Genomic DNA, 24,150 nt, shown 5'->3' with positions numbered 1-24,150 from the left:
TGGTATTAAAACCACAATAAAAATTAAAGCTGCAAGCAGCGATGAACCAATACAGGTCAATGACTCAAAACCGAGTCAGATGACACTACCCACGACTCTCTATGTCAAACCATTCAAAATAAAAAAATAGGGGCTATCAAATATTGACCAATCAGAAGAAGGGGCGGGGCTAATTCAGGCCAATGAAGGTCAAGTACTCAAAACCGAGTCCGATGACACCACCCACGACTCTCTAAGTCAAACCATTCAAAAGTTATGGCAGAAAATAGGAACTATCAAATATGGACCAATCAGATGAAGGGGGGGTGCACGTTACGGTTCGGGCGAAGAAACGGCCGAAGAAATGGCATAAATTGCACCAAAATACCATGATTAATTCAAAATGGCCGACTTCCTGTTCGGTTTCGGCCATGGTGCCAAGAGACTTTTCTTTAAGTGACATGATACAGGTGTGTACCGATTTCCGTGCATGTACGTCAAACCGTATTGTGGGGCTTGAGGCACGAAGTTTTCTAGGGGGCGCTGTTGAGCCATTTTGCCACGCCTATTAATGCAAACCATTAAATATCAAATTTTTTGCCAGGCCTGGCTTGCGTGCAAAATTTGGTGACTTTTTGGGCACATTTAGGGGGGCAAAAAGGCCCTCATTTTGTCGGAAAAATAAAAAACGGGAGTGGCCTAATGGGTCAACAGCGCCCCCTAGAAAACTTCGTGCCTCAAGCCCCACAATACGTTTTGACGTACATGCACGAAAATCGGTACACACCTGTATCATGTCGCAACTTAAAGAAAAGTCTCTTGGCGCCATGGCTGAAACGAACAGGAAGTTGGCCATTTTGAATTAATCGTGTAATTTTGGCGCAATTTATGCAATTTTTTCGGCCGTTAATGTGGCCCAAAACGTAACGTGCACCCAGGTGTGTTATACATCAAAATGTGCATCTCGATCCTGCGACGATGGGCATTACTTTTCTCAGTCAAAAGGGTTACCGTGGCGACGATACACACCAAAAAGCACGCCTCCCCTTCATCTGATTGGTCCATATTTGATAGTTCCTACTTTCTGCCATAACTTTTGAATGGTTTGACATAGAGAGTCGTAGGTGGTGTCATCGGACTCGGTTTTGAGTCCTTGACCATAATTGGTGCGAATTAGCCCCGCCCCTTCATCTGATTGGTCGATATCTGATAGTTCCTTCTTTCTGCCATAACTTTTCAATGGTTTGACATAAAGAGTCGTGGGTGGTGTCATCGGACTCGGTTTTGAGTCCTTGACCTCTATTGGTGAAAATTCCACGCGCGAGGGCCCGTTCATCGCTGCTTGCAGCTTTAATTTATGTTTTTATTTTTAAGTGTGGTCACACAATTTATGTATTGGTTCTAATTGAATTGGATTTTTAGAATAATTTTGTTTTGAATTTATTCTTGGACACACTCAGCTCATCCCAAAACTTTGCAGGGACTAAAGGAGCCGCTCCAACCAGCCGGTGTTAGACACCACAGGACATCCACAAACTCTCAAACTATCGTAACTAACTTTCCAGCTGGCATGGCGTACCAAGTTTCAAAAACGAAATCTTGTAAAGTACAAAGAAGGATTGATTAACTTCATCACTCGTAACAGTTATTGAGTTAAGTTATGCAGCAAGGCAAATTAAACGCTTGTACATGTTTTGACAAAGAAAAAAAGAACAGCATGTGAGAGGAATCTAAAATATGTGAGAGTGATGAGAAATCAGGTTTGGTTTTGTTTTACATGATCCATTCATTGTTAAATCTTATTGGCATTCAGTCACAGTGAGTTCCCGTGCAACAAAGGCTGATTTCCTCCGCCTTATAGACCAGAATCGGTGAACGGTGTTAGGACAAGTCTTGCCTTTGTGCCTAAGGGATGCCTTCGTTTTATTCTGTTTCGACACGTCAAGAGAATCCAATTTCTTTACCACGCTACTACCATCCACAAAAGACACAAGACGCTGCACAAAGCCAACCTCTTCTTCCAGTTATTTTGCTGTTCTAGGTGGCATGCCCGAAACAGTTCAATTCAGAAAAAAGAAAAGCTAAAATGAAAACAGTACATGAATAAATAAACAATTTCAGAAGGCAAATCTAAGAAGATGTGTAGCTCACATGGTAAAATACATCCAGTCCTGCATTTCGGGCCTGCAACACAATCTAAAAAGGTTAGAATGAGTTCAATTTAAAAAGATCAAAATAGAAAATTAACAATAAACACGTAATATTGTCAGATAAATGTCACAATAGGATCTCCAGCTCAACTAATGCACAAAAAAATAAATGAACCGTTGAAAAACAATGTTCCACAAAGAAAAATGGGAAAGCATATTTTTTTGTCATGCGGAGTGTAATAGCATTAAACTTTTCAAAAATATGGAGGAATTGCACCTGTATGAACTGAAATGCACAACCAAAGTTGGACACTGATGATCTTTTATCCCTGAAAAAGTGCTGCATCAAGAACCGTCACTCCTCAGCGCAGATAACTTTTGTCCAGTGCTGACATAAGATAGATGAGTATTTCTTCTTTTGAAGAAATGAACAGCTTGCATAGCGGACCTGAGACAAAAAAATCAACATCCAGACTGTTATCAGCGGTATGTAAATTCCTTTTGTGGATAGTTATTGAATTGAGTCAAATTTGCAGGAAGAATGGGATAAAATAAGCAGTGAACCTTTTTGCCTTTTTATGACGTTGCTCAGTCCTTCATAGACAACACGTCCCTGCCTCGGTTTCCCAATTTTTTTAATCTTTGGTCAATAAATCTCATCCCGTGTGACCTGCCAAAAAGACGATTCAATAGCTTTTTCTTCTTCAGCTTTGAGATTGAATACCTTGTAATTGGCGTCACCACTTCCTGCTTGGTGATGAGACCGTTGCAGCGATGTCCCCCGTCCAATCAGAAGTTGGTATGAGCCTCCGTGACAGAAAAGCAGGGCAATGTCATGTGGCATTCAGCACGGGGATTACAGCCCCTAATCTGCCTGTCATGAAGACTCAACGAGAGGGGGGGGAAAAGAGAGAGGAAGAGATCATGATAGTGAAATAACAAACTGTGGATGTTGAAAACAAGATGAACAAGAGGCCAGAATGACTACTCTTTGCCTCATGGAGAATTGCAAAAACATGAGTGGCTGAAGTAAAGCCAGTGAAGCGAGTGTTGTTCGTGGGGGGGTGTGTGGGTTTGCTGTTTTATTGTGTAAAACTTTATAACTGAGTTTATGTTTGGAAGCGAGCTAAAGCCTGGCGACTATGACCATTAGAGAGTAAGCAAAGGATGTGGTTGTGTGTTGGTTTTGTCAAGAGTTTCTGTTTGCAGGATTAGGGTTGTTTACTCTGACTAAAAGAGCATGCACAATCTTCAAGCAGAGCAACCCCCCCCCCCCCCCCCCCCTTTCAGTTTCAATGCTTGATACCGATGCAATACCACCGTATTATCCAAAACATGACAAATGCGATGACTTTTCTGATAAAACTTTCCATATATTTTGTCAACATGCGGACTAACATCCCATCCTAATATCACATCAGTACTATATCTTCTACTTGTGCGCTTGTGGACATGGAAACATTGGAGTTACCAGGAAATCCAGCTTAATAACTCAGAGGAGGAAATTAGTTGGATTTTGTAGCAAAAAGCTAATGATGCTCTCAGCACTTTTGACTAAATGGGTTGGAGAATAAAAAACACAATTAAATGTTTTTTAAATTTTCATATTGACAGTCAGGTCTATAAATTGTTTAGGATTAGGAAAAGTCTTTGGTTGGAAGAGAGCCGTCATCAATGCTCTCCACTGTCTAGCACTAAGACAAAAATACATTTCTCCTTCATGCATGGTCTCTGTTCCCCAATTTCCAAAGCTATGACGTCATAAAAAAAGACAATTGACCTGTAAGTCCAGCCCACCTTAGTAACTGTAACTTGGTCAGACATATGTTTTCCACAACTTTTTAGGCACAAAAGGATAACCCTTCATTAAGGAGCGCCATGGAGGGATACGTAGTAAATGGGTTCGGGGCTTTATAGGTGTCATTAGATCTTACGATAGTTACAATCGCAGATGACAACATCTGGGATCAAGATTTCACATCAACTGTGTCTTAAGAAAAGTCAGAGCTTGTTTTAACCAAACCAAAATAAACAAACATCTCAGTCGATGACTATATAATGCAAGAGGCCTCATACAGTTTAAATGGCAGCGGACGGTCTGCACGTGCCCTTGTGGGGGTCCTTCCTCCATCCGTACCAGAGTAATTAGACTCTATTTGTTCAAACAGCCACTCTTTACCAAAAGCCACAACTTCCCACTTGTTCTTTCAACACAGCCTGCTGGAAAATATACGTGTTGAAGATAAAAATGCGCCAGGCTGCATACTTAAAACCCGCACAGAGTTTTCCACAGAGGGATATTTCCCCTGTGCTGCAACTGTATGTGGGTGTGTTTGTGCAGTGGCTCTTGGGATTTGGAAGCGCTCTGCTTCGTCTCGCTTGTATTAGTTTGCGCCACAGCTGCTGGCATTGATTTGGCTGCTCAGATTTGGCCGGTCTGAATCTGGTCTGAATATTGTCTCCAGCAGGACGAACGATGGAGATAAAAGTGTTTAACTAGTGGCTTGATGACAAGCGCTAATAGCTTGTTATTCACTGACTCACTGAATGATTCACGGCTGAGGTGCAGGATCTCACCACCACTGGTGGTCACTTGTACCGTCTCTCCTTTTATGTCCTTTTATTCATTAACAAGCCTTTCCCTGCACAATTACTGGTGCCGGACTCAAGCCAAGCCCCAGCTATTAATGTTTTCTCAAAATGAGCTTCTTTCTATGATCATGAATTATATATTTATGTCAGTCTGAGCTCAGGAAGAGAGTCTGATCTTGGGGGACCGTACTACCATCTTGTGGCAGTTGAGCATTAGTTACAAGATCTTATAAAATTTTGCCAGGTGGTACTTTGAAGCTTTGTTGGTGAAATTGTTGAGCTCATGATCCTTATATGACAAAAGCTAGGACGACTTTCATCTTCTTCGAGGGCAGAGTCATGCTGGCGTTGCTGTGGCTGAGCAGACAACAGAGTAGCTCTCCTCGTTATACATAATGATCCAACGTTTACTTATCTTTAACTTTAATGCCTCTTTTGCTTAGCAAATTTATACATTTATACATTATACATTTATAAGTGTATTTTGATGTAAATGTATAGCATGAGATGAATTAGTTCAGAGGGGAGCAGTTATCGAGTTCTTGTGTTGTTAGGTGGCGTCTGCCTGGCAGCCCAGATATTTTACCAGTGCTACTGCAACCAGAGGAGCTGAGCTTATTTCATTACAAGCGTGACATCATCATCTTTGAGCTTCTCTCTTAATACTGAGGCAGCAATGCTGGCACTATGTGCATGTCGGAGTGTGAGCATGTCTCATGCACTCAGGAACTTATACTTGTAAACTGCTTCCTGATTTTTTAAAATGTTTTTTTCAACCAGAAAAAGTAGGTTTTGAGCTGAGTCATCTGTGGTCTGGCTCACCCCAACAGTCAGTAACGGAGTTCAAGTTAAGGTTCACTTTTGCTTTTGGTTCTATTGCAGGTGCATTAAATGCTGCTACCAGTATGTGACAGAAAGGTGCTGAGTTGTTGTTTTTGTTGTTTTTCACCCATGCTGCTTCATCTTTACAATAATTCAATGTGAAGAGAAATAAGGACCTATTAAAATGTTTCCCTGTAATCTCTTCACTGGCTGCTGATTGTAGCTGTAGATGTTTTGTTTAAACCCAAGACTTACACACACAGGGTTTTTGATGATTTAGTTTCAAATTCTGTGGCTTTCTCTGATTGTCAGATTCTTTGTGTCCATTACTGGATGATAATAGGAGGCAATTGGCACTTGAGTTAGGAGTGGGAGCACGCCACACTCTGTCTCTGTCATAAACGGCATAGCTGAACGGAAGATGTGAGCATTACTATGAGAAACCCTTTTTGCAGCAGTGGCTTGAGGCTCCAGTGGAACAAGCGGGCAGTGCATCGTACTTACAGGGCAGTGACTCAATAAATGATGCTGAGGTTGTGAGTTCAAGGCTCACATGAAGCACTCCCACTTTTAAAGAAGGATTTATCAAAGGAGAGTAACCAGACAGCAGTGCAGCTCAACGCCTTATACATATTGATTCCATTTAAGCAACGTTATGTAGCAGTACCACTTCTGACCACATAGATCTGCTGTGTAGACAAAAGCATCACCTACAAAAATGTGTAATACAAGGTTGTCCCACTAGAAGTGCACTTCATTGTGTCTTATGCCAGTGACGGATACATTAGATAGCTTCCAAATCATGTACTTGCACATTTACGCATACTTTGAGTGCATAAATGCGTTTACGCTGACAATTTTTTCATCATTTTCAATCGTACACTTTAAAGGAGCTTGAGGCTCCTTTTAAGAAATGAGACTCTCTAGCGCCACCCTTCACCACGACGGCCGTTGGGGGTACTGCAGCCAACAGTGAAGCCGGCACGGGAGAACGGGGAGAACGGGGAGAACGCATATGCAGCGTCATGTGACGTCACATCCGCAGCCCAGCGCGGGAAATTTGGGACCGAATTGCAGCACATTTTGCAGCACACAGCCTGTTCAAGGCAGCGGAGAGATACACTAGAGGGCTCATTCTTTTGGGTTTGGAACGCTTCATCTGACATTATTACTAGAAAACTTAAAACGTATACGGATTTTTTTCATAAATCCTGCCACAATCCGGCCTCAAGCTCCTTTAAGTACCCACATGGTTTCCATTGAAGATGGTCAGTAAAACAACACTGGACACTTCATGCACTCAGTGGTCACCATCTTGTTGATGCAGTGGAAGTGGCGGGACATTTGTTTGCTAGGGTTTTGATTAAAACGAGGACAGCGGTCTGTCTTCAGCGCCAGTGATGATGCAGATTTAACTTATCAGAAAAGAGAGGAGAGATTACACACATGGAAAGGAAACCCGGGTTAGTTTTATTTGGAATTTACCATCACCATACATATACATGTTACCCATATCATGTGAGTTGCTCAGGTAGCGCAGAAGAAAAACGTTTGCCCTCGTCATCTCCACAATGACACTTGTACATTGTGACTGCGCTGATTTGCACACTTCATGTGTAGGATGTACACAGTGTTTGAGTGCACTTGCAAAAGTATGCCATTTGGATGATAGCTATGAACATTCTCATGATATGCTGCCCCCATGTGGTCGGATGTGGTATTATAACATAAAGTGGCTTTACGTTAGCTAATGTAGCAGATTCAACAAAAAGAAAATTGTGGGCCATCATAGGCAGTGTTTTTATTTTAAGAAACTTTTTTGCCAGGTTTAATTAGAATACCATTGCATGCAGCAATGTTCATGAACCAACATGATGCACCTGTCTCAGTAAGTTAAATTAGTAACGCAAAGTACGGGGGAAAAACTGCTTAGGGCTTGTTGCAGACTAATCGTCTCAGACATTTGGAATAAGAATGTGTTTATTCTGACATTTGCCTCCACACAGTATCTGTCTGGGCCCACATCATGAGGAGACTGGATTACTGCTGCACATATGTTCACTCTCTCCAGCGTCTGTGATTATTCTGCAAATCTGGTCACTTTTGGCTGAGTAATATTTGCCTCCATGGGTCTGTTTGCATACTTGTCTGTGTGATTCTCCCTCCAAACATGTTTTCTGGTTTATGCTGTCTAGCTGGCAGGCTTAGCGGGAGGTACCGAGCATGGATGAGACGGGCAGCAGGAACAGCAGCCTCCAGAGGAAGAAGCCCCCATGGCTCAAACTGGACATCCCAACCATCCAGCTGACACCGGACGACACACCAGCAGTCACTCAGGTAAGAAAACCTTCCCCAAAATGACCCAGGGTGCTCCACATAAGAAGGAAAGACAGCGGGATGCATTTGAAAGCCGGAGTTGATCACTTCTTTGTGTTTGTGTGTGTCGTAGCCTGTGAAGCGCTTGCGCAGCGTCAGCATGCCGGGCGAAAACCCTCAGACCTGCATCGCAGCCTTGGAAACCTCCAACAACTACCTCAAACCTCCCATGGAGAGAGTGCCCTCCTTCAGGCAGTCAATCAAGAAGTTAGTTACAGACACATACACTAACCGAGACACGTTCATGCAACGTTCTCTGCTTTTTTCCTCTAGCCTGATTCTTTTCTGCTCATAATCCCTTGATATCTGCATGTATACTTTCTAATTCTAATAAATCCTCCACAGCTTAACAATCTCAGGCTGCAGCCTTCTTTCTTATTTAACACGGTTTAATCTTGCTGTTTTCTTCTCTCTTTCCCTTCTCTTGCTTTGATTTCACCTCATGTAATACCTTCTCCTCCTCCCTGTCCGCTTACTTCCCTCTTACCCCCTCTCATGTGTGTGAGAAAGTGAGAAAAGAGTGCACTTCGACCGCCTCAACACGGTTCCTCCAAAAGGCCAGAGGGGCCTAAGAAGGGTGTCAACCAGCAGAAGGCGGTCCTGCATCCCCAAAATACTGTCCAGACGGCGTTCGTCCATACCCAAACAGATCATCAGGTACAAGAGAGGTCAAATGGCAGCCTGTTTCAGTTGCTTGGGCCTTAACTGTGACCTGTTACTGATGTTTTTACATCATCGTTAATTATTGTTGCATAAACCGAACAGTTGGCTGGCTGAAATAACTCAAAACAGAGTAAAAAGCATAAATCTTCTTGCACATAGGTCCCATTACTCCATACATCTCTTGGTCTCTTTAAGCCGCAGCCGTGTTGACTTTGTGTATGATGCATGAAGAACGCATTGAAGTGAAATATTTGAACAAGGAGCCAAAGCTAAAACCCAGAGAAGCACAAGGCGAGCGTCATTCTGTTCTTCTTTGTCTTGCTGCTGTTTATAAGCCTTGCATTTGGGTTCGCGGGAATGAAATTGAATGTATGTTTGTTGTTTGTGACAGAATTAGCAGGATTCAGAGACTTTATTTGTCTGACTTGGTTGTGAGTTCATAAATCCAGGGTAAATCTGAGGTTGATTTGAGGACAACAGTCTCATCTGAGTCATTTTCCATGTGATGGAGTTGTTGATGTTTACAGATTCAGCTGCAGGTGTAAACACAGATTGACTTATCATTTAATGATGCTGATGCTCATTAGGATACTTCTACCATCCCTGCTTGAATATTTGAATTGCTAATCAAGAAGGGGTTCAACTTATGAGCACGGTGGCCCTGATGTGCCTGTGCAGAGTTTTTGTATCATGTCCAGTCATCCCTGAGAGCCCTCCTTCAGCTGTGTGTAGGATGATCTTTCTTTCCTTCGTCCTTGTAAACTCCCGTTTCCTGTGCTGTGCTGGTGTCTGAGATGAGAAGGATTGCTCTCGGCTCTGCTAAACAACGACAGAGAGACTGAAGGAAAGGAGCTGATTGACAGTGATCGTTGGGACTCTGGATGTGGATGTGAGGATATTTAAGTTGACAAGGACCAGACTCTCGGTCGTCTTCAGATAACAAGCTGAAGCCTTTTTTCCTAAATTCTCGAGAAGGGACACTGGGACGCTCGCCAGCTTCTGACACACTCCCCCAAATGTACACAGTTATGTGAAAACCTCTGGTGTGTGTGTGTATGTGTGTGTGCTGGTGACATGTTTAGGAAATGTTAGATCCTCCTTTTCCCCGCGGTTTCAGTGACCCAGCAGGGAGAAAAGTGGAAGTTACACAAGGATATTCACGGCAGAAGTCAGATTCTTATCTAAAAAGGGGAGATTAGCGCCAGCTTTTCATCTTTTGATTAACCGGGACTTCTTTAAGCAGCGTAAGGACATGTGTTGATTATCCTCTCTTTGCGTAACAGTAAGGTACCGCTGGCCTGGATATCAGGAAATCCCCAGATGGAACCCTGCATGTGTAATTTGTGAAGGATCAGTTTGTTTTCAGCCGCTCAGGGTTGAACGCGGGGCAAGTGGGGTTACTGTGTTAGTGATGCTGGTGGCGGAAGCGACTCGGCTCCTAAATCCCTGCCACGGTCAGGTATGACCCAGACTCAGAACCCCTCCTGGAGCTCTCAGGATAGGTGAGTGTGCGGCCACAGCTGCAGGGATGGAAATCCTGGTCATGAGTTTCACTTATTTCATTTGGATTAATGTGAACTTTACCACGTAGCTTTAATCTGAGCTTTATATGTTTCAGATCCAGGTAGTATAGTTAATATAACCACCTATATCTATGGTTGAGAACGTCTTCATTTTAGACTTTGACTTCATTTGCTTTGCAAAAATGAAAAAGGACATGTTTTTATTAGTCATTAAGATAAAAAGAATAAATATAGTTAAAATGGAAGCATTTGTTATGTAAGAGAAGCATAAAACCAGTCTGTCTAAAGGCAAATCTGTTTGCAGATTAGGAAATAAGTGAATATAACTTGTTCATTAATAGGATGTTGGATATACACCTTGTTATGTGTTTTGTTACTGTCCAATAACGCTAAACTAGAAGCTTGATGTTAATGTGGCCACTGAAGTATGCTGGGAAATGCTGGTTCGTTCAAAAACCAAAAGGCAAGAACAAAGTCAAAAGAACATTGTATTTCAGTAAATGGTGTAAAACTATGGAATTGTTGCGAAAAGGACTTAAGAATGTGTAGTTCAATCCATACCTTCAAAAGAATGTTTAAAATTAAGACTATCAACGGGTATAAAAAATACTGTAACAAACTGCACAAATATATTCTAATTCATTGACACCAAATTTCATAGTGTGATTATTATTACTGGGCTTTTGTTTGCTTCTTCGCATCCACCAATATATGATAGTGTAACAGATGTATTATTGTTGTGCGTGCGTGCGTGCGTGCGTGCGTGCGTGCGTGCGTGCGTGCGTGCGTGCGTGCGTGCGTGCGTGCGTGCGTGCGTGCGTGCGTGCGTGCGTGCGTGCGTGCGTGCGTGTGTGTATTGATTGTATGATAATAGGGTAGGCATCACAAGCTCATGCTTCAGCCTACACCTTTTTTGGTCACATCTTTTGAGCCATCTCAAGTGTGCTGTATAATGATGATGGTTGCACCGATGTAACATTGTTTTTTGGATGACCAAAAAAATAAATAAAAGAAGAAGAAAGAAAGAAAGAAGTCAAAGTTGAAAGTAAAAAAGTGCTGAATTTCCACTTTTACAAAAGTAAAGTACTGGCATGAGCAGTGAAATTGAATTAAACGTCAGTTATTAAGTAAAACTTTCATCATAACTAGATTTAGTATTAGAATCCTGCAGATGAATTGCTTACCCTGGCTGTAAAGTTGTAGCTTCCTATATTTAAGTATATTTCAATATGCTACATTTCCATCCATCCATCCATCCACTTCCGCTGATCTGAGTTCAGGTCACAGGAGCACCAGCTCAGGCAGAGAGGCCCAGACATCCCTCTCCCCGGGCCGGACGACAGATGTCCACTTTAAGTCCTTGCTGAAAGGCAAAACTTCTCACCCTGTCTCTGAGGGAGAGTCCTGCCTCCTGCAAACTAAACTAATTCCAGCTGCTTGTATCCACAAACTTATTCTTTTGGTCACTTCCCACAGTTCGTGGCCGTGGATGAGGGTAGGAACCTAGATGGACCAGTAAATAGAGACATGTGCCTATTGGGTCCACTCTCTCTTCACCACTGCAGACAAAGTCCACATTACTATCCACCTGTCTGCTTCCTACTGCAGTCTTCTCTCACTTCTCTCATGCAGAGATACTTAAACTCCTCCACTTGAAGGAGCAGCTCATCCCCCTCTTTTCCGACTAAGAGCAACGGCCTCACATTTAAGCCCTCTGATTTGAACCCCCACTCCTTCACATGGCTGCAAATTACAACGTAAACTACTGAACTCTGCTTTTTTACATGTAAAGCATGTACGTTTTTTTGTTGTCAGCTCTGTTTTAACAGTATTTTGCATTAATTCAGTTTTGGACTCGGCCATCACAGATGAATATTTCATGACTGCAATTCCTCTTCTTTTATTAAAAGCTAATCTTTTTTCCCTGTATTTCTTCAGTTGTAGTATTTGTTTAGACTGTGCAGAGTTTCGCCTCGGGCCGTCTCGCCTCGTGTAAACCTATAATTACATTACAGTTCCTGCCTTACCTGGAGGGTATCGAGGGTAATTGGCTCAGTTTAACATTGCTGTAACCTGTGTGATTATTTTTTTAGCTGCCGTCGAGCAGTCCTCACTGTTCATGAATGTTATGCGCGAGTAAGTATGACCTGCGTTTTTTGTTTTTTTGTAGCAGTTTTGCTCATTAGCTATAATTAAGGAAACTAAAATTTCCGAAATGTAATTAAGCGCTTGCAGATCTCCCCTGTTATTTCTGTCTCTCCTTTCGCTTTCCGTCTTCTCCTCCGGCTTCAGACTTCTGAATCCTGTCGTTTCTGTTGTTGTTTCCAGAAGTTAAAGCATTCCTCCCTTGAACAACAACATTCAGGGCCGCGTCCCCGCTCGGCCTTAAAAGGCTTCCCCAGCTGGCGTTTCTCTCTCCGACGAGGACTGAGAGTTTAGTCCAGAACATTCTGCTCTCTAAACATTTCCCCCAAATTGGCCTCCTCCTCCTGACAGGTTAACACACGGTTGGCACGCAGTAACTGATGGAGAGAAGGGCCTTAAATGAACTTTCTTTTAATTGCCTGATAGTAATCCACGGTCATCCCAGGTTATGCGTGGTGGAAATGATGTAGCAACAGCTGTTGCTTTTCCTGCTGACAAAACAGAGCAGAAGAAAAATTATGCAAGTAAGGTAGTGTTTGTTACGCAGACTCTTAGAACGGGATTGAATCGTGCATGCACGTTGAATGAGGTGGATAAAGGAAAGAGGGTGAAATGAAAGGTTTGTTATTATATTGCATAAGAGACCTTTGCTTAATCAGCTGACCTTTAGCTTTATGCATCTTATCCAGATTCTTTACGGCTTAAATCCCTTGATCTCCATCTAGAGTAGGTAAACGGTACCGTAGGATTTAGTGGCATCACTGATGAGACAACTGTCAGCTGACTTCCACCTGCCAACGAACTAATGTGCACTTTGTTTGGTTAAATAACACAGATACACAATTCAGTGTCCCAGTCATGTGTGCCAGTGAGCCAGATGAGATTTAATTTGTTCCCTATGCTGTGGTTGATCTGCTCTGTGCTTTTTTAGAGAGTCAGAAGCCCTTTTCCTCATTTTATCTGACCTGTGAGAACATGCAACAATAATTATACACTTACCAAACGGTTCTGTATTGTTTCAGAGAGACTCATGGACCATAAATATACGCCCTACATTAGGTCTTGTTGTGTTTTGTTACCTGCACCTTGATGGGAACTGTTCACTGGATAGCAGTATCTTTAATGAAGCTATTTCCTTCAACATTTTGTGATTAAGTCGTGGAACTGAAACCAAAACATCCAATGGAGACAAACCAGTATTTTTTTAGTGATTTGTCCGTCAAGTCAAGTGTCTGCTGCACCGTTTCCACAGTTAAATATTCTATAAAATATATTCTGTGTTATTAACCGTTGGCTGCAGACGTAGTTATATGATATGATTTAAAAGAAATAGATCCATTTAAGGTGTCTTGCAGTCACTGGGACCTTGGACTCAAACCGTAACACCGAAGTTGTCTTTTTGGCTAACCAGACTCTGCCCTCCCCGCAGGGGCACCGCTGACTGGTTCGGGGTGAGCAAAGACAACGACAGCACGCAGCGATGGCGGAGGCGGAGCCTGCAGCACTGCAGCAATCTGTACGGGGGTCTGAAGACGCAGGTGATGAGAGAGATGGAGCTACACAGCCAGGACAATCTCTCCCTGGCCAGCACAGAGACCCCTCCTCCCCTGTACCTCCCACCCCACCACCCCAGTCACCACCATCCCTATGGCATGCAGAGGGTAGGGAGCGCCACCGGAGCTGACTGGAGGGGTGGAGGTGTAGACTGGGCCCTCCATTAACCCCTTTTGCTTATTTAGTTTTCATCCTTCAGTTTTTCACTGTGGTTTTTGTTTCCAATCCCTTTTTCGGAGTTTACTTACTTATTTTTGTCATAAATTTCGGGTTCTTTAATGTTTTTGAAGACTTCTAAAGTTTTTCAGGCTAGTTTTTGAGTGTTTATGCCTCTTTAATATCAGAAATTGTTATTTTAAATGTTATCAAGCACATTTACGATCCACAGAAACGTCAATATTTCAAGTAGTGTAGCATAGTTGGAAAACATTTACAGTTATGACAATTCATTACATGATTTAACATAATTAAAACATTTGAAATTAGATTTTTGTTACTGCAAGTTTGGCCAGTATACAATACAGTTGTTATCAAGGGTTTATCATTGACTTTATAGCATCGATTTCCTGAAATGGTTGCAGTTAAAAATTGTTTCACCAAGACATCATGTGATGGAAACTGGCTGCTTAAAATTTCTTGTTTATATTAAGTGCATTTTGTAGCTGTTTTGTGCCTGTCTAGAGTAAGAAAAAAGGAAGAAAATCAAGGAGAGTAGAAAACTGCCTGAAACATTTCAATAGTAGCATCAACATAGAGTCCAAACAAAATATGAGCATTTTTGGCAACTTAACTAAGTATTTAGGATGGAGAAGGCGTTTCTAAGACCTCTAGTTTAGCCAAAGAGGCAGTAACCAGAGAGAAGCAACAGCAGATGGCAACAAGCGCTGCAGCAAAGTCCAGTGTGGGAAACAAGTTTGGAAATCTGTATTGGGCCCCAATGTTAATATGAACTCTGAAATGCACCCTTGGGTTATGATGGGAAGTAGTGGGAAGTGGGAAGTGGGAAGTATGATTTATTTATGTCCTGCTTTTAACTGGTGTCATATACAGTATGAATACACATAAATAGCCGTGTTGAAAAAGCATATAAAGTACATTCTGTGTGTCGGCGTGCAGGTCGTGGACCCCCTGGCCCGAGGCCGTACCTTTCGCATGGCGGACGAGGTGGACGGCATCAGCGGCCTGCAAACTCCTGTGACACCCGGCACCGCTTCCCTCGGCTCTTTTTCCAGTTCCCGCTCCGCCCTCAACCGGCTGCCCAGAAGACGGAAGCGGGACTCCGTCGCGGTCATGAGTCTGAAGGCCGCAGCAGCGCTAATGAAGGTGCTTATTTTGTGTTTGCAGGCTGCATTTGAAACTAAACTTAGCACAAAAAGTAAGGAAGTTTGTGTTTGGTATATTATTTCTTTTTTGTAACGATGCTTCTTGGCAATAAATCTGAAACCGTTAGAAAGCCTGTTCATTTCCCTTTCCAATGGTGCCACGTTTGTAAGGAACATGCATTTGTGGGATGAGCAGCAGAGCTGAGGATGTGGGTTGCACCCATGAAAAATGTTGCAAATCTTAACACATCAAACATATTAATCTTCGTAAACATTTAACTACCTATCAGACTGTCACATTCATTATTGCTTTAACTGTTCCTAATCACTTATATTGAAGATGTTTGTTCAACTAATCCACTGTAATATCCATGAACATGTGCGCATCAGCATTTGTGCAGACGTGTTACGTAAAACATCCAATCAGCTCGTCTTTTCGGGGATTAAACTCCCAGCAAAGACACAATAAGTGAATGTAAAGATGTGCGCTAGTTTAGGGAACTCGTATCAGTCAGAGGGGTTTATTGAGGCGAATTTTCCCTACCAGATGGTTCATGATAATACATAGCAAATGCTCGGCGATGTGTGGATTGAGGTCAGAATATTCAAGAACAGTTAATCCACTAACAACACTGCCGTGTAAAAATGGCACACCGCGATTAAGAAAAGCACTATATGTACTTTGCTGCTTGGATATGAGCACAAGAGTAAGCAGAGATGCTGATTTGACCTTATTCTTATTTGTTAATAGTAAAATAGTGTAAAATACTACTAGATGTGAGGACAGTGATGCAGGGCCATGAGACCGCTTTGAAGCTTTGTTCTAGTGTTGTAGGGATGTTTGAAAGTTTGTGGACTCAAGTCCTAAAAGTAATGAGATATAAAATAAAAATATACAGTATTATTCATTTATTGAGGTCAACTAAATAATGAATGTTGAAAAAAGTATAAGAGCCAAACTTGTGTACTCAGTCCCCTGCCTACATGACCCACTTTTTTGTGTCAGTTCACAAACAGATGTTTTGTTGTTTTCCTTTAGAGTTTCCCAACATCATTCCAAAGGTGTTGTAAATGAATCCCCTCTGAGTGGCCCAGACTTAGCCAAACTGGCCCAAACCATCATACTACCACCGGCAGGTTTCCAGAGCGGGCAAGCCCTACGGTTTCTGATTTATCTGTCTACAAAACAGTTTTTTTTCCAACAGCCTTCTTGCCTGTTCACTTGATCTTTAAAATACTACATACTAGATGTGAAAGTAGATTTAATCTTTTCTCTTTTTTTGCTTCAATATATTAAACACATGTCCATAATATTGCAGAATATTGTAGTAAAGTTACTCACTTCTGATATTGTTCTGCAGTCTTTTTTTCTACCTTTGACTGAGCAGATACTCGTCTTCTTGGAATAAAACAGAGCTTCACAAAAATTGACATATTGTAATAAATGTCTGCCTGCCAAAGCCCCGCAGTTGCAAATATCACCCAGCTCAGCTGAGTTTACACAAGCTAGCGTTCCCTTTAGATCGCACCAATGAAGGATCTCCACATTTCAAACGTAATTTAGAATAACGTGAACGCAGTTACTTAAGAGACAATGGGTTTCTTTAAAATGGCATAAGTTTTAGGTTAGATATATATGACGTCTTCACTCTGGAAGGAAGTGGATTAACTGAATTATAATATATTGAATATAACTGGTTACTTTTGAGTGGAATTGGTGTTATACCAATAAATATTGGTATAAATATTGGTAATAATTTTGTTATTTTTAGCCCAAACAATTCTCTCTCCAGACCAAAATAAAATTTTTACGGGCCACTTCCACTGGTAGTTGTGTGCTTTGGCACTAAAGGGACTAACCTGACAAGGCTCTTTTTTTCCAGGGTTGCTATGAACGTTGACCCAAGAGTGAAGATGTAACGAACGTGTTTGTTTCCCAGGGTCGGACATTAGTCGACAGCTCCGCTGGACGACGTCGTAGACGGAGTTTCATACCTCCTAGTTTCTTTGAAGAAGACACTGTGGATTTCCCTGATGAGTTGGATACGTCTTTCTTCGCCAGAGTGGGTAGTGGTCACACTTCTGCACATTGCCAGGACAGTAATTTAATCAGCTGTGCAGCATTATTGATATTGTTATGATTATAAATATATTTGAATGTTACATCTCTATATACTTAACTTGTATAGACTTTTTGCACCTTTTTTCTTTAACGTCGAGATCCTCAATGCAACTTTTGTTTCAAAGAACCCTCCTGTTGCCTTGGTTTTTGGCTTTTATTGTTTTAAATTCACATTGTTTTCGTGTTTTGCGGTTTGCAGGATGGCCTGCCTGAAGAGTTGTCCAGCTTTGCAGACGACGTTTTCGAGACGCCGTCGGAGGCAGAACTCAAACAGCTGGATGAGAGTGTGCTCACAGGAAGTGTTCTGGATAAGAGCAAACTGGAGAGGAGCCATCTCATGCTGTGGGTTTATGATTATCTGGCATCACTGATGTGAAAAAAACAAGAGAAGACCCGAGAAGAGAAAAGGATGTCTCCTGATTTACCAAAATATGGCTCAGTTTAATTTTTTAACTCTCCTCTCCTCTTCTTCCTCGTCCCAGGCCTTTAGAGAGAGGATGGCGCAAGGCAAAAGATGGCTGTATGGTCCAACCTAAAGTCCGTCTGAAGCAGGAGGTGGTGAGCTGCAACGGCCATCAGCAGCGGGGGCAAAGGATTGTAGTTCCTGTGAAGAAGTTGTTTGCCAGAGAGAAGAGGCCGTACGGCCTGGGCATGATCGGCCGCCTGACCAACCGAACGTACCGCAAGCGCATCGACAGCTACGTCAAGAAGCAGATAGAGGACATGGACGATCACAGGTGGGACAGCTGACAGTCCACTTATATAGAATAGAATAGAAGACTTTATTGATCTCCCAGAGGAGAAATTCAATCGTGCAGCAGCCAAACACACACACACGCTCAACGGTTTATACAAAAAATTTAAATAGAAATAACCAATAAATAGCTAAATAATAAAAAAAAAGAGCAATATAAAATGTAGAAAAATGAGTAATGTACAAGAGAAAAAATAGTAAACACAAAAAAACGGATAATATTTACATGTGCAAAAATACGTGAGGTATTTAGTGGGCAAAGGTTATTGCACTTTCAAAGAGACAGGTTATTGCACTCGGGTGGCTACAGTTTGTTATTATAAAGTCGGAAGGTAGGAAGTATGAAGTTACTGATGGCTTTTATTGGATGTTCGGGTTAATGGAGCATTAAATTGCCCTCCTCTCCTCTCCAGGCCTTTCTTTGCCTACTGGATCACATTTGTCCATCTACTTATCACCATCCTGTCCGTCACCATTTACGGCATCGCCCCCATCGGCTTCACACAACACGAGACCGTGGACTCTGTAAGTGTACCGTACACTCATTATCACATGAATGCTGGCTTATTGTGCCTTCTTTTAAAATAATTTCACAATTTTCTTCTCTTTTATTTTCTTTGAGGTGTTGAGGAATAAAGGAGTTTATGAAAATGTTAAGTTTGTGCAACAACAGAACTTCTGGCTGGGTCCAAGCTCGGTAAGCGTGTTCTAAGATTTATCCTTTACCTCTCATCCTCGGTTTATAAACTACTGTTTTTAATGCTTTTATTATTTTATGTAGGGTGGTTGCAATAAGAAAGCTTTAGCATATTAAACTTAAGTTACTACAATCCAAGATTTGCTGAGGAGAGATTTTTAGAGTCTTATATTATATATATGTATTATAAATGTTGAAAAAAAGATTTGGAAAACACATCCTAAACACATCAAAGGGAAGATTTGATGCAGTCTATTTATCTACCAGATAAATATTTAAATAGTTAGTTTATATAATGTAACTAAGAGTTTTTTAAACATTTATACAGCTTTTGCTGTAATGGTCTCCAGGGTCTCGAGGGTGGAGCCTCTCCCAGCTGACACTGAGGGTGGGGTGGGTTAAACCTGAACAGGTTGCTGGAGCCGGTGACAGAGACATGACTCAGTCAGAAAAAGGGTGGAGTGATGACTCAAGTGGAGGAATTTCTTCAGGTCTTGTTCATGAATAAAGGAAAACTGGAACGGGAGCGGTGCAGCATCCGCAGTTATGCAGACCCTGTAATGGTCTGTTGTGACGAATCATTCGTATCATTCGTGTATCAGAATCAGAAAAAAGTTTATTGCCAAGTAGTTTAACTCACACAAGTAATTTGTTGTGGTGATTGGTGCAATACAAAAGAACAAATAATATTAAAAGAAAAAATGTACAGCATGTTGGTTTTAAAGTGCCGGAGTAATGAGTGTGTTGTTGGTTTTTTTCATTTATTGATTTAGTTGGAAGTTTTAATATTGTTCCTACTTCCCTTGCAGGAAGCACTAATTCACCTAGGTGCAAAATTTTCCCCTTGCATGCGTCAAGATGAAGAGATCCACAAATTAATCCATGAGAAGAAAGCGAGCGAGAGAGAATCAGGCTGCTGCGTGAGAAACGACCGCTCCGGCTGCCTGCAGACTTTACAGGAGGAGTGTTCGGTCAGTGAAACCAGATTAAACCTGTCTGTGTCTTCAACCAGTAGACTTTCTCTAAAATGAACCATTTGGACTTGTGTGTGTTTCTGTGTGCTCTACTGCAGAGTACCCTGGCAGTGTGGGTGAAGTGGCCTCATCACCCCAGTGCTCCATATTTAAATGGTAAACTACGTCAGCACGGTGCAGTCTGCCATCAGGACCCTCGGTAAAGTGCAATCCAATCTACTTTTGTTGTTTTTGTTGTTACCACTGTTTTGGTTCTCAGTATCTGGATAAGAGCGTGTTTTGCTTCTGCAGGATTTGTCAGGAGCCAGCCTCAGTTTCACCTCATGAGTGGTCCGACGACATCACACAGTGGCCGGTGAGTGACTCGGATTACATATTTATAAACCATTTGTCTGATCAGCAAAACATTTGAGTGGTTTTTAAAAGTCTTGCGTGCCTTCCTGTTGTGCCAGTGGAACCGCTGATATACTTTGATTTATGAAATTAAAGTATGAAAAGAGGACTGAAGACCGTTGGTTATTAGTAGCAGTGATCGGAGGTGTTTTCTAAGAGCGTTGGACGATAATTTAATGATCAGTTAAATCATTTATTTCTGGCTTATAATAAGATAACTATTTCTCTCTGTTTTTGATCTGCAGATTTGCACGAGGTACAACTTTGGGAACCACACCAACCTTCCCCACATAGACTGCACCATCACAGGCCGGCCCTGCTGCATCGGCACCAAAGGACGGTAAGGACCAGAGTCACAAGGTTGAGCAGCATGTGAAAAAAATCACTTCTTGAGTTGTTTAAATGTAAATGTCGCTACCTCAAATGTTGATGTTTTGTTTTTTTTTGAACTCGCAACTCATTCTGTGCTGCAGATGTGAAATTACTTCCAGAGAGTACTGTGACTTCATGCAAGGCTACTTCCACGAGGAAGCAACTCTTTGCTCACAGGTACTATGAGGTGGACATGGCCTATTTTTAATTTATATCTGTAAAAGTGAGCTGTAGGCATTTCTGCTCCAGGTGAGGCTCGAACTCACAACCTCGGCATTGCTCAGCAGGTTACTGTCTTATAAGTACCGCGCGCTGACCGATTGCGCCACTGGAGCTGGTGTTTGCTGTCAAATGAAAGGAAGCTGGATTCCGTATTATGTTGATCCTCCACAGGGTGGCAGTAAAGCATCGCTAGCGGAAAGCGTCTGCAGTCCTGATCATCTCTCTCTGCCTTTTGCAGGTTGCTTGTATGGATGATGTGTGCGGTTTGCTGCCTTTCCTCAACCCAGAGGTCCCAGATCAGTTCTCCCGGCTGTGGCTGTCTCTGTTTCTTCATGCTGGGTAAGAGGACCTTTTTTTTGGCTCATAGGCAGGTAAAGCTGTTAAGATGCAAAATTAAATGGGGTTTGCTTTCTGTCTTGTGTGCGTCTGCAGGATCCTACACTGCTTGGTGTCTGTGTTATTCCAGATGACGGTGCTAAGAGACTTAGAAAAGCTGGCTGGCTGGCTGAGAATCTCCATCATCTACATGCTCAGTGGCATCACTGGCAACTTGGCCTCTTCCATCTTCCTTCCCTACAGAGCAGAGGTACAGGTCATCTGCAAACTTCTTACTGGCCTTGTTGACTGTAAACCATTCACCATTCAAGCGTACCTTTTTTTGGTGGATCTGTATACAGTACTCGAGTTGAGGGGGGATGAGGGGGGATGGCATCCCCCCTGAAATAAAAACGGTCAAAATCATCCCCCCTGTAAAACTGCCATCCCCCCTATCCATCCCTTATGTCATTTCATCAATGAATGTGGTTTTATTGCTATTTCAACATTTAGAGTCATCACCAGAAAAATGTGACAATTTTCTCTGTTTCAGGTAAATGTTCACTTGAAATAAGTAGGAAAATCTGCCAGTGGGACAAGATTTATCTTCTCATTACAAGCAAAAAAATATTCCACTGGCAGATTTTTCTACTTATTTCAAGTGAAAATCTACTTGAAACAGGTGAAAATTGTTGTTTTTTCCAGTGATGAGTCTTGTTTTAAGACTCATTTTGTAATGAGATTTTTTTTTACTAAAATACTAAAATGAGACATTTTAACTAGAAATAAGACAAATATTCTTGTTAAGATTTTGAGTTTTTGCAGTGATCCATTTTACTTATCCTGTGAAGGACAGAGGCATATTGATAAGTTCAGAAAACAGTTTTTTATTGTTGTGTTTTGATGTATTTGATGTAAGCCCAGTGGATATTTAAAGCTTACAGAAGGCTGCATTTAACTGCTGCTATGTCATTCCTGCAGTGTTTCTGCAGGTGTTTTGGTCAGTGCTGTTATTTGTAATATATTATATTATTTGTAATCAGCACAAATTATCTGTCCCCATATGATAAAATCCACCATCCCCCCTGATTTTTTTTTACAACTCGAGTACTGTCTGTATACCATTTAAAATTCTCTCCATTCTCTCGTCTTCAAGGTGGGTCCTGCAGGAAGCCAGTTCGGCATCCTGGCCTGCCTGTTTGTGGAGCTGTTTCAGAGCTGGCAGATCCTTGAGAGACCATGGCGAGCATTTGCTAAACTGCTGGCCATCTCTGTCTTCTTCTTCTCCTTTGGCCTTCTTCCTTGGATCGACAACTTCGCCCATATCTGTGGTTTCGTTTCGGGATTCTTCCTGTCCTTTGCCTTCCTGCCGTACATCAGGTCAGTGAAGAAAGCAGGCGCTTGTATTTCCTGGGTGTGCTGATGTGAGTGATTGTAATTTTCCCCCTTTCTTTCTCCCTAGTTTTGGGCACTCTGACTCGTTCCGAAAGCGAATCCAGGTCTGTGTCTTCCTGCTCATCTTCCTGGGTCTGGTCTCCGCTCTGGCCGTTCTGTTCTACGTCTACCCAATAAAGTGTGACTGGTGCGAGTACCTCACCTGCATCCCCATCACGGACAAGTTCTGTGAGAAGTACGACCTAAATGCACACCTCCTCTGACTAAGCTGGACTCTGTCGGGAGTTTGTTCTTGGTACTCCGGTACTATTTAGGACTGAGCAGGAAAATGTTTCCTGGAATAACAGTCAGTATTTTGTATGAAGCCATGACTGTGAAAGCCACAGGTGACCCCTCTGTGAATTCAGGCTGTGCATGAACACCTTACATAATCTATTCATGTGCATGGGGATAGAAGGATCCAACTTGGAGTTCACTGAAAGGGACCAATAAGTGATCATGTGATCGATCTTGAGCTGGGCTGACGAACAACCTGCCATACTTTTGTAAAACCCACTTTGCAGAATCCCATGAGCCAAAAAGAACACAGTTGCGGTAAACCGACAGGGATTTTTGTATCATACTTTTTTTGTAATGTTCAAAACCAGTTTTGTTTTGCCCTGGAAGTCTTCAGAGTTCAACCCATCAAGAAAAAAAGGCCTCAAAATGCTGAACGTGCCTTGACTACACAGGCTATGTCTCTTTGTGTGGTCTTGTGTGTGTGTTCATCTTCTTACGTTAAAATTGTTGTTTTTTTTCAATAGTATAAAATACTTTTGTTTTAAATGCAATTTTTTAGTGGCTGCCTCATGGTTTTGTGTGGTTTACTTCTCTGGAACTCCTCCTGCCTCAGCCTTTAATGCATCACAGTCACAAACGGATTATTTTTTAAATGAAACTCTGTCACAACGATTAAAAACAAAAAAAAATCTGAGCAATTGTGCATAATTGTCACAGAGGTGAATTTGTATGTGTGTTGTTTTTATTAAAGGTGGTGGCGTTTTAGCCACCTTAAAAGAAGAGATTTGTGTATTTGTTACTGAAGCACATTTATTAGTCGTTAAACTTTATTACTTAAACTTTATTATCCCAGATAATAAATCCCAATTTGTTATATAGTGTTCTCCATTAAAATTCACACACACGCACGCACGCACGCACGCACGCACACGCACGCACACACACACACACACTCACGAGCAAAAAAACTGAAAAAGTTCAAACAGAATCGATAAAACTGAAATAAAACATTTGTCAGCATTACAACTCCACAGTTTACTCTGGTTGGCCATCACCGAGTAGGGACAAGGTTTCAGAGTCATCTGCATTACTTACTGTAAGTACTGTATGTGTCTGCTCTGATACCGGCAGTCGTTGGTATATCGGGGGAATAAAAGTGGTGAAAGAACACATCCCTGAGGAGGATAAAAGGACATCTGATAAAAAAACATTCTGGTGTCTTTCAGTTTAAAACAAATCAATAAGCCGGCTGTGATCAAAGTTCACACTGGCAAGTCGGTTTGTTAAACTTCATGGTTAAAACTGAAAGAAGAGTTAAAATCAATAAAAAAGTAGCGGTTATTACTGCCATCAAGGTGGCTCTGTAGTAATGTGGCCACGGCATCTTGTCCCTAAAAAAAAAGAGACGTTTGCTTCAGGTGAGTCTTGAACTCATTACTCAACATTGTTACTGATATACAGTAAGCCCCACCCACGGGTTTTAACAACTCAGTCTTCAGTT

The 24,150-nt window shown here is 41.9% G+C and overlaps 1 protein-coding gene and 1 non-coding gene across 6 annotated transcripts in view; one reads left to right on the top strand and one right to left on the bottom strand.

Moving 5' to 3' along the window:
• rhbdf1b (rhomboid 5 homolog 1b (Drosophila)) overlaps positions 1-23,402 on the top strand; it is a 42,965-nt gene extending 19,563 nt beyond the window's left edge. Inside the window, exons 2-20 of one of the 5 annotated variants that reach the window (XM_061708529.1) lie at positions 7,739-7,880; positions 7,993-8,126; positions 8,430-8,576; positions 13,680-13,788; positions 14,921-15,127; positions 17,067-17,189; positions 17,448-17,590; positions 17,731-17,985; positions 18,416-18,527; positions 18,625-18,699; positions 19,509-19,670; positions 19,772-19,872; positions 19,965-20,028; positions 20,312-20,406; positions 20,540-20,615; positions 20,899-20,999; positions 21,093-21,246; positions 22,132-22,355; positions 22,438-23,402. In XM_061708529.1, coding sequence (XP_061564513.1) covers positions 7,767-7,880; positions 7,993-8,126; positions 8,430-8,576; positions 13,680-13,788; positions 14,921-15,127; positions 17,067-17,189; positions 17,448-17,590; positions 17,731-17,985; positions 18,416-18,527; positions 18,625-18,699; positions 19,509-19,670; positions 19,772-19,872; positions 19,965-20,028; positions 20,312-20,406; positions 20,540-20,615; positions 20,899-20,999; positions 21,093-21,246; positions 22,132-22,355; positions 22,438-22,633 — 2,592 coding nt within the window. In that variant the 5' untranslated portion in view covers positions 7,739-7,766 and the 3' untranslated portion in view covers positions 22,634-23,402. Of the gene's footprint in view, positions 1-7,738; positions 7,881-7,992; positions 8,127-8,429; positions 8,577-12,192; positions 12,242-13,679; positions 13,912-14,920; positions 15,128-17,066; positions 17,190-17,447; positions 17,591-17,730; positions 17,986-18,415; positions 18,528-18,624; positions 18,700-19,508; positions 19,671-19,771; positions 19,873-19,964; positions 20,029-20,311; positions 20,407-20,539; positions 20,616-20,898; positions 21,000-21,092; positions 21,247-22,131; positions 22,356-22,437 lie in introns of those variants that run through there. The other 4 variants (XM_061708528.1, XM_061708532.1, XM_061708530.1 and 1 more) reach the window with 4 other exon arrangements.
• On the bottom strand, positions 20,680-20,773 carry trnai-uau (transfer RNA isoleucine (anticodon UAU)). The gene is made up of 2 exons: positions 20,736-20,773; positions 20,680-20,715 (listed from the first exon to the last, which is right to left on the bottom strand). It is a non-coding gene; the product is annotated as a tRNA-Ile (tRNA).
• Positions 23,403-24,150: the final 748 nt, after the last annotated feature.

The sequence above is a fragment of the Cololabis saira genome, chromosome 19 (assembly GCF_033807715.1).
Source record: "Cololabis saira isolate AMF1-May2022 chromosome 19, fColSai1.1, whole genome shotgun sequence".
NCBI classification, from domain to species: Eukaryota; Metazoa; Chordata; class Actinopteri; order Beloniformes; family Belonidae; genus Cololabis; species Cololabis saira.
Note: the sequence above shows the minus strand (reverse complement) of the source record. Positions and strands in the feature narration are given on the sequence as shown.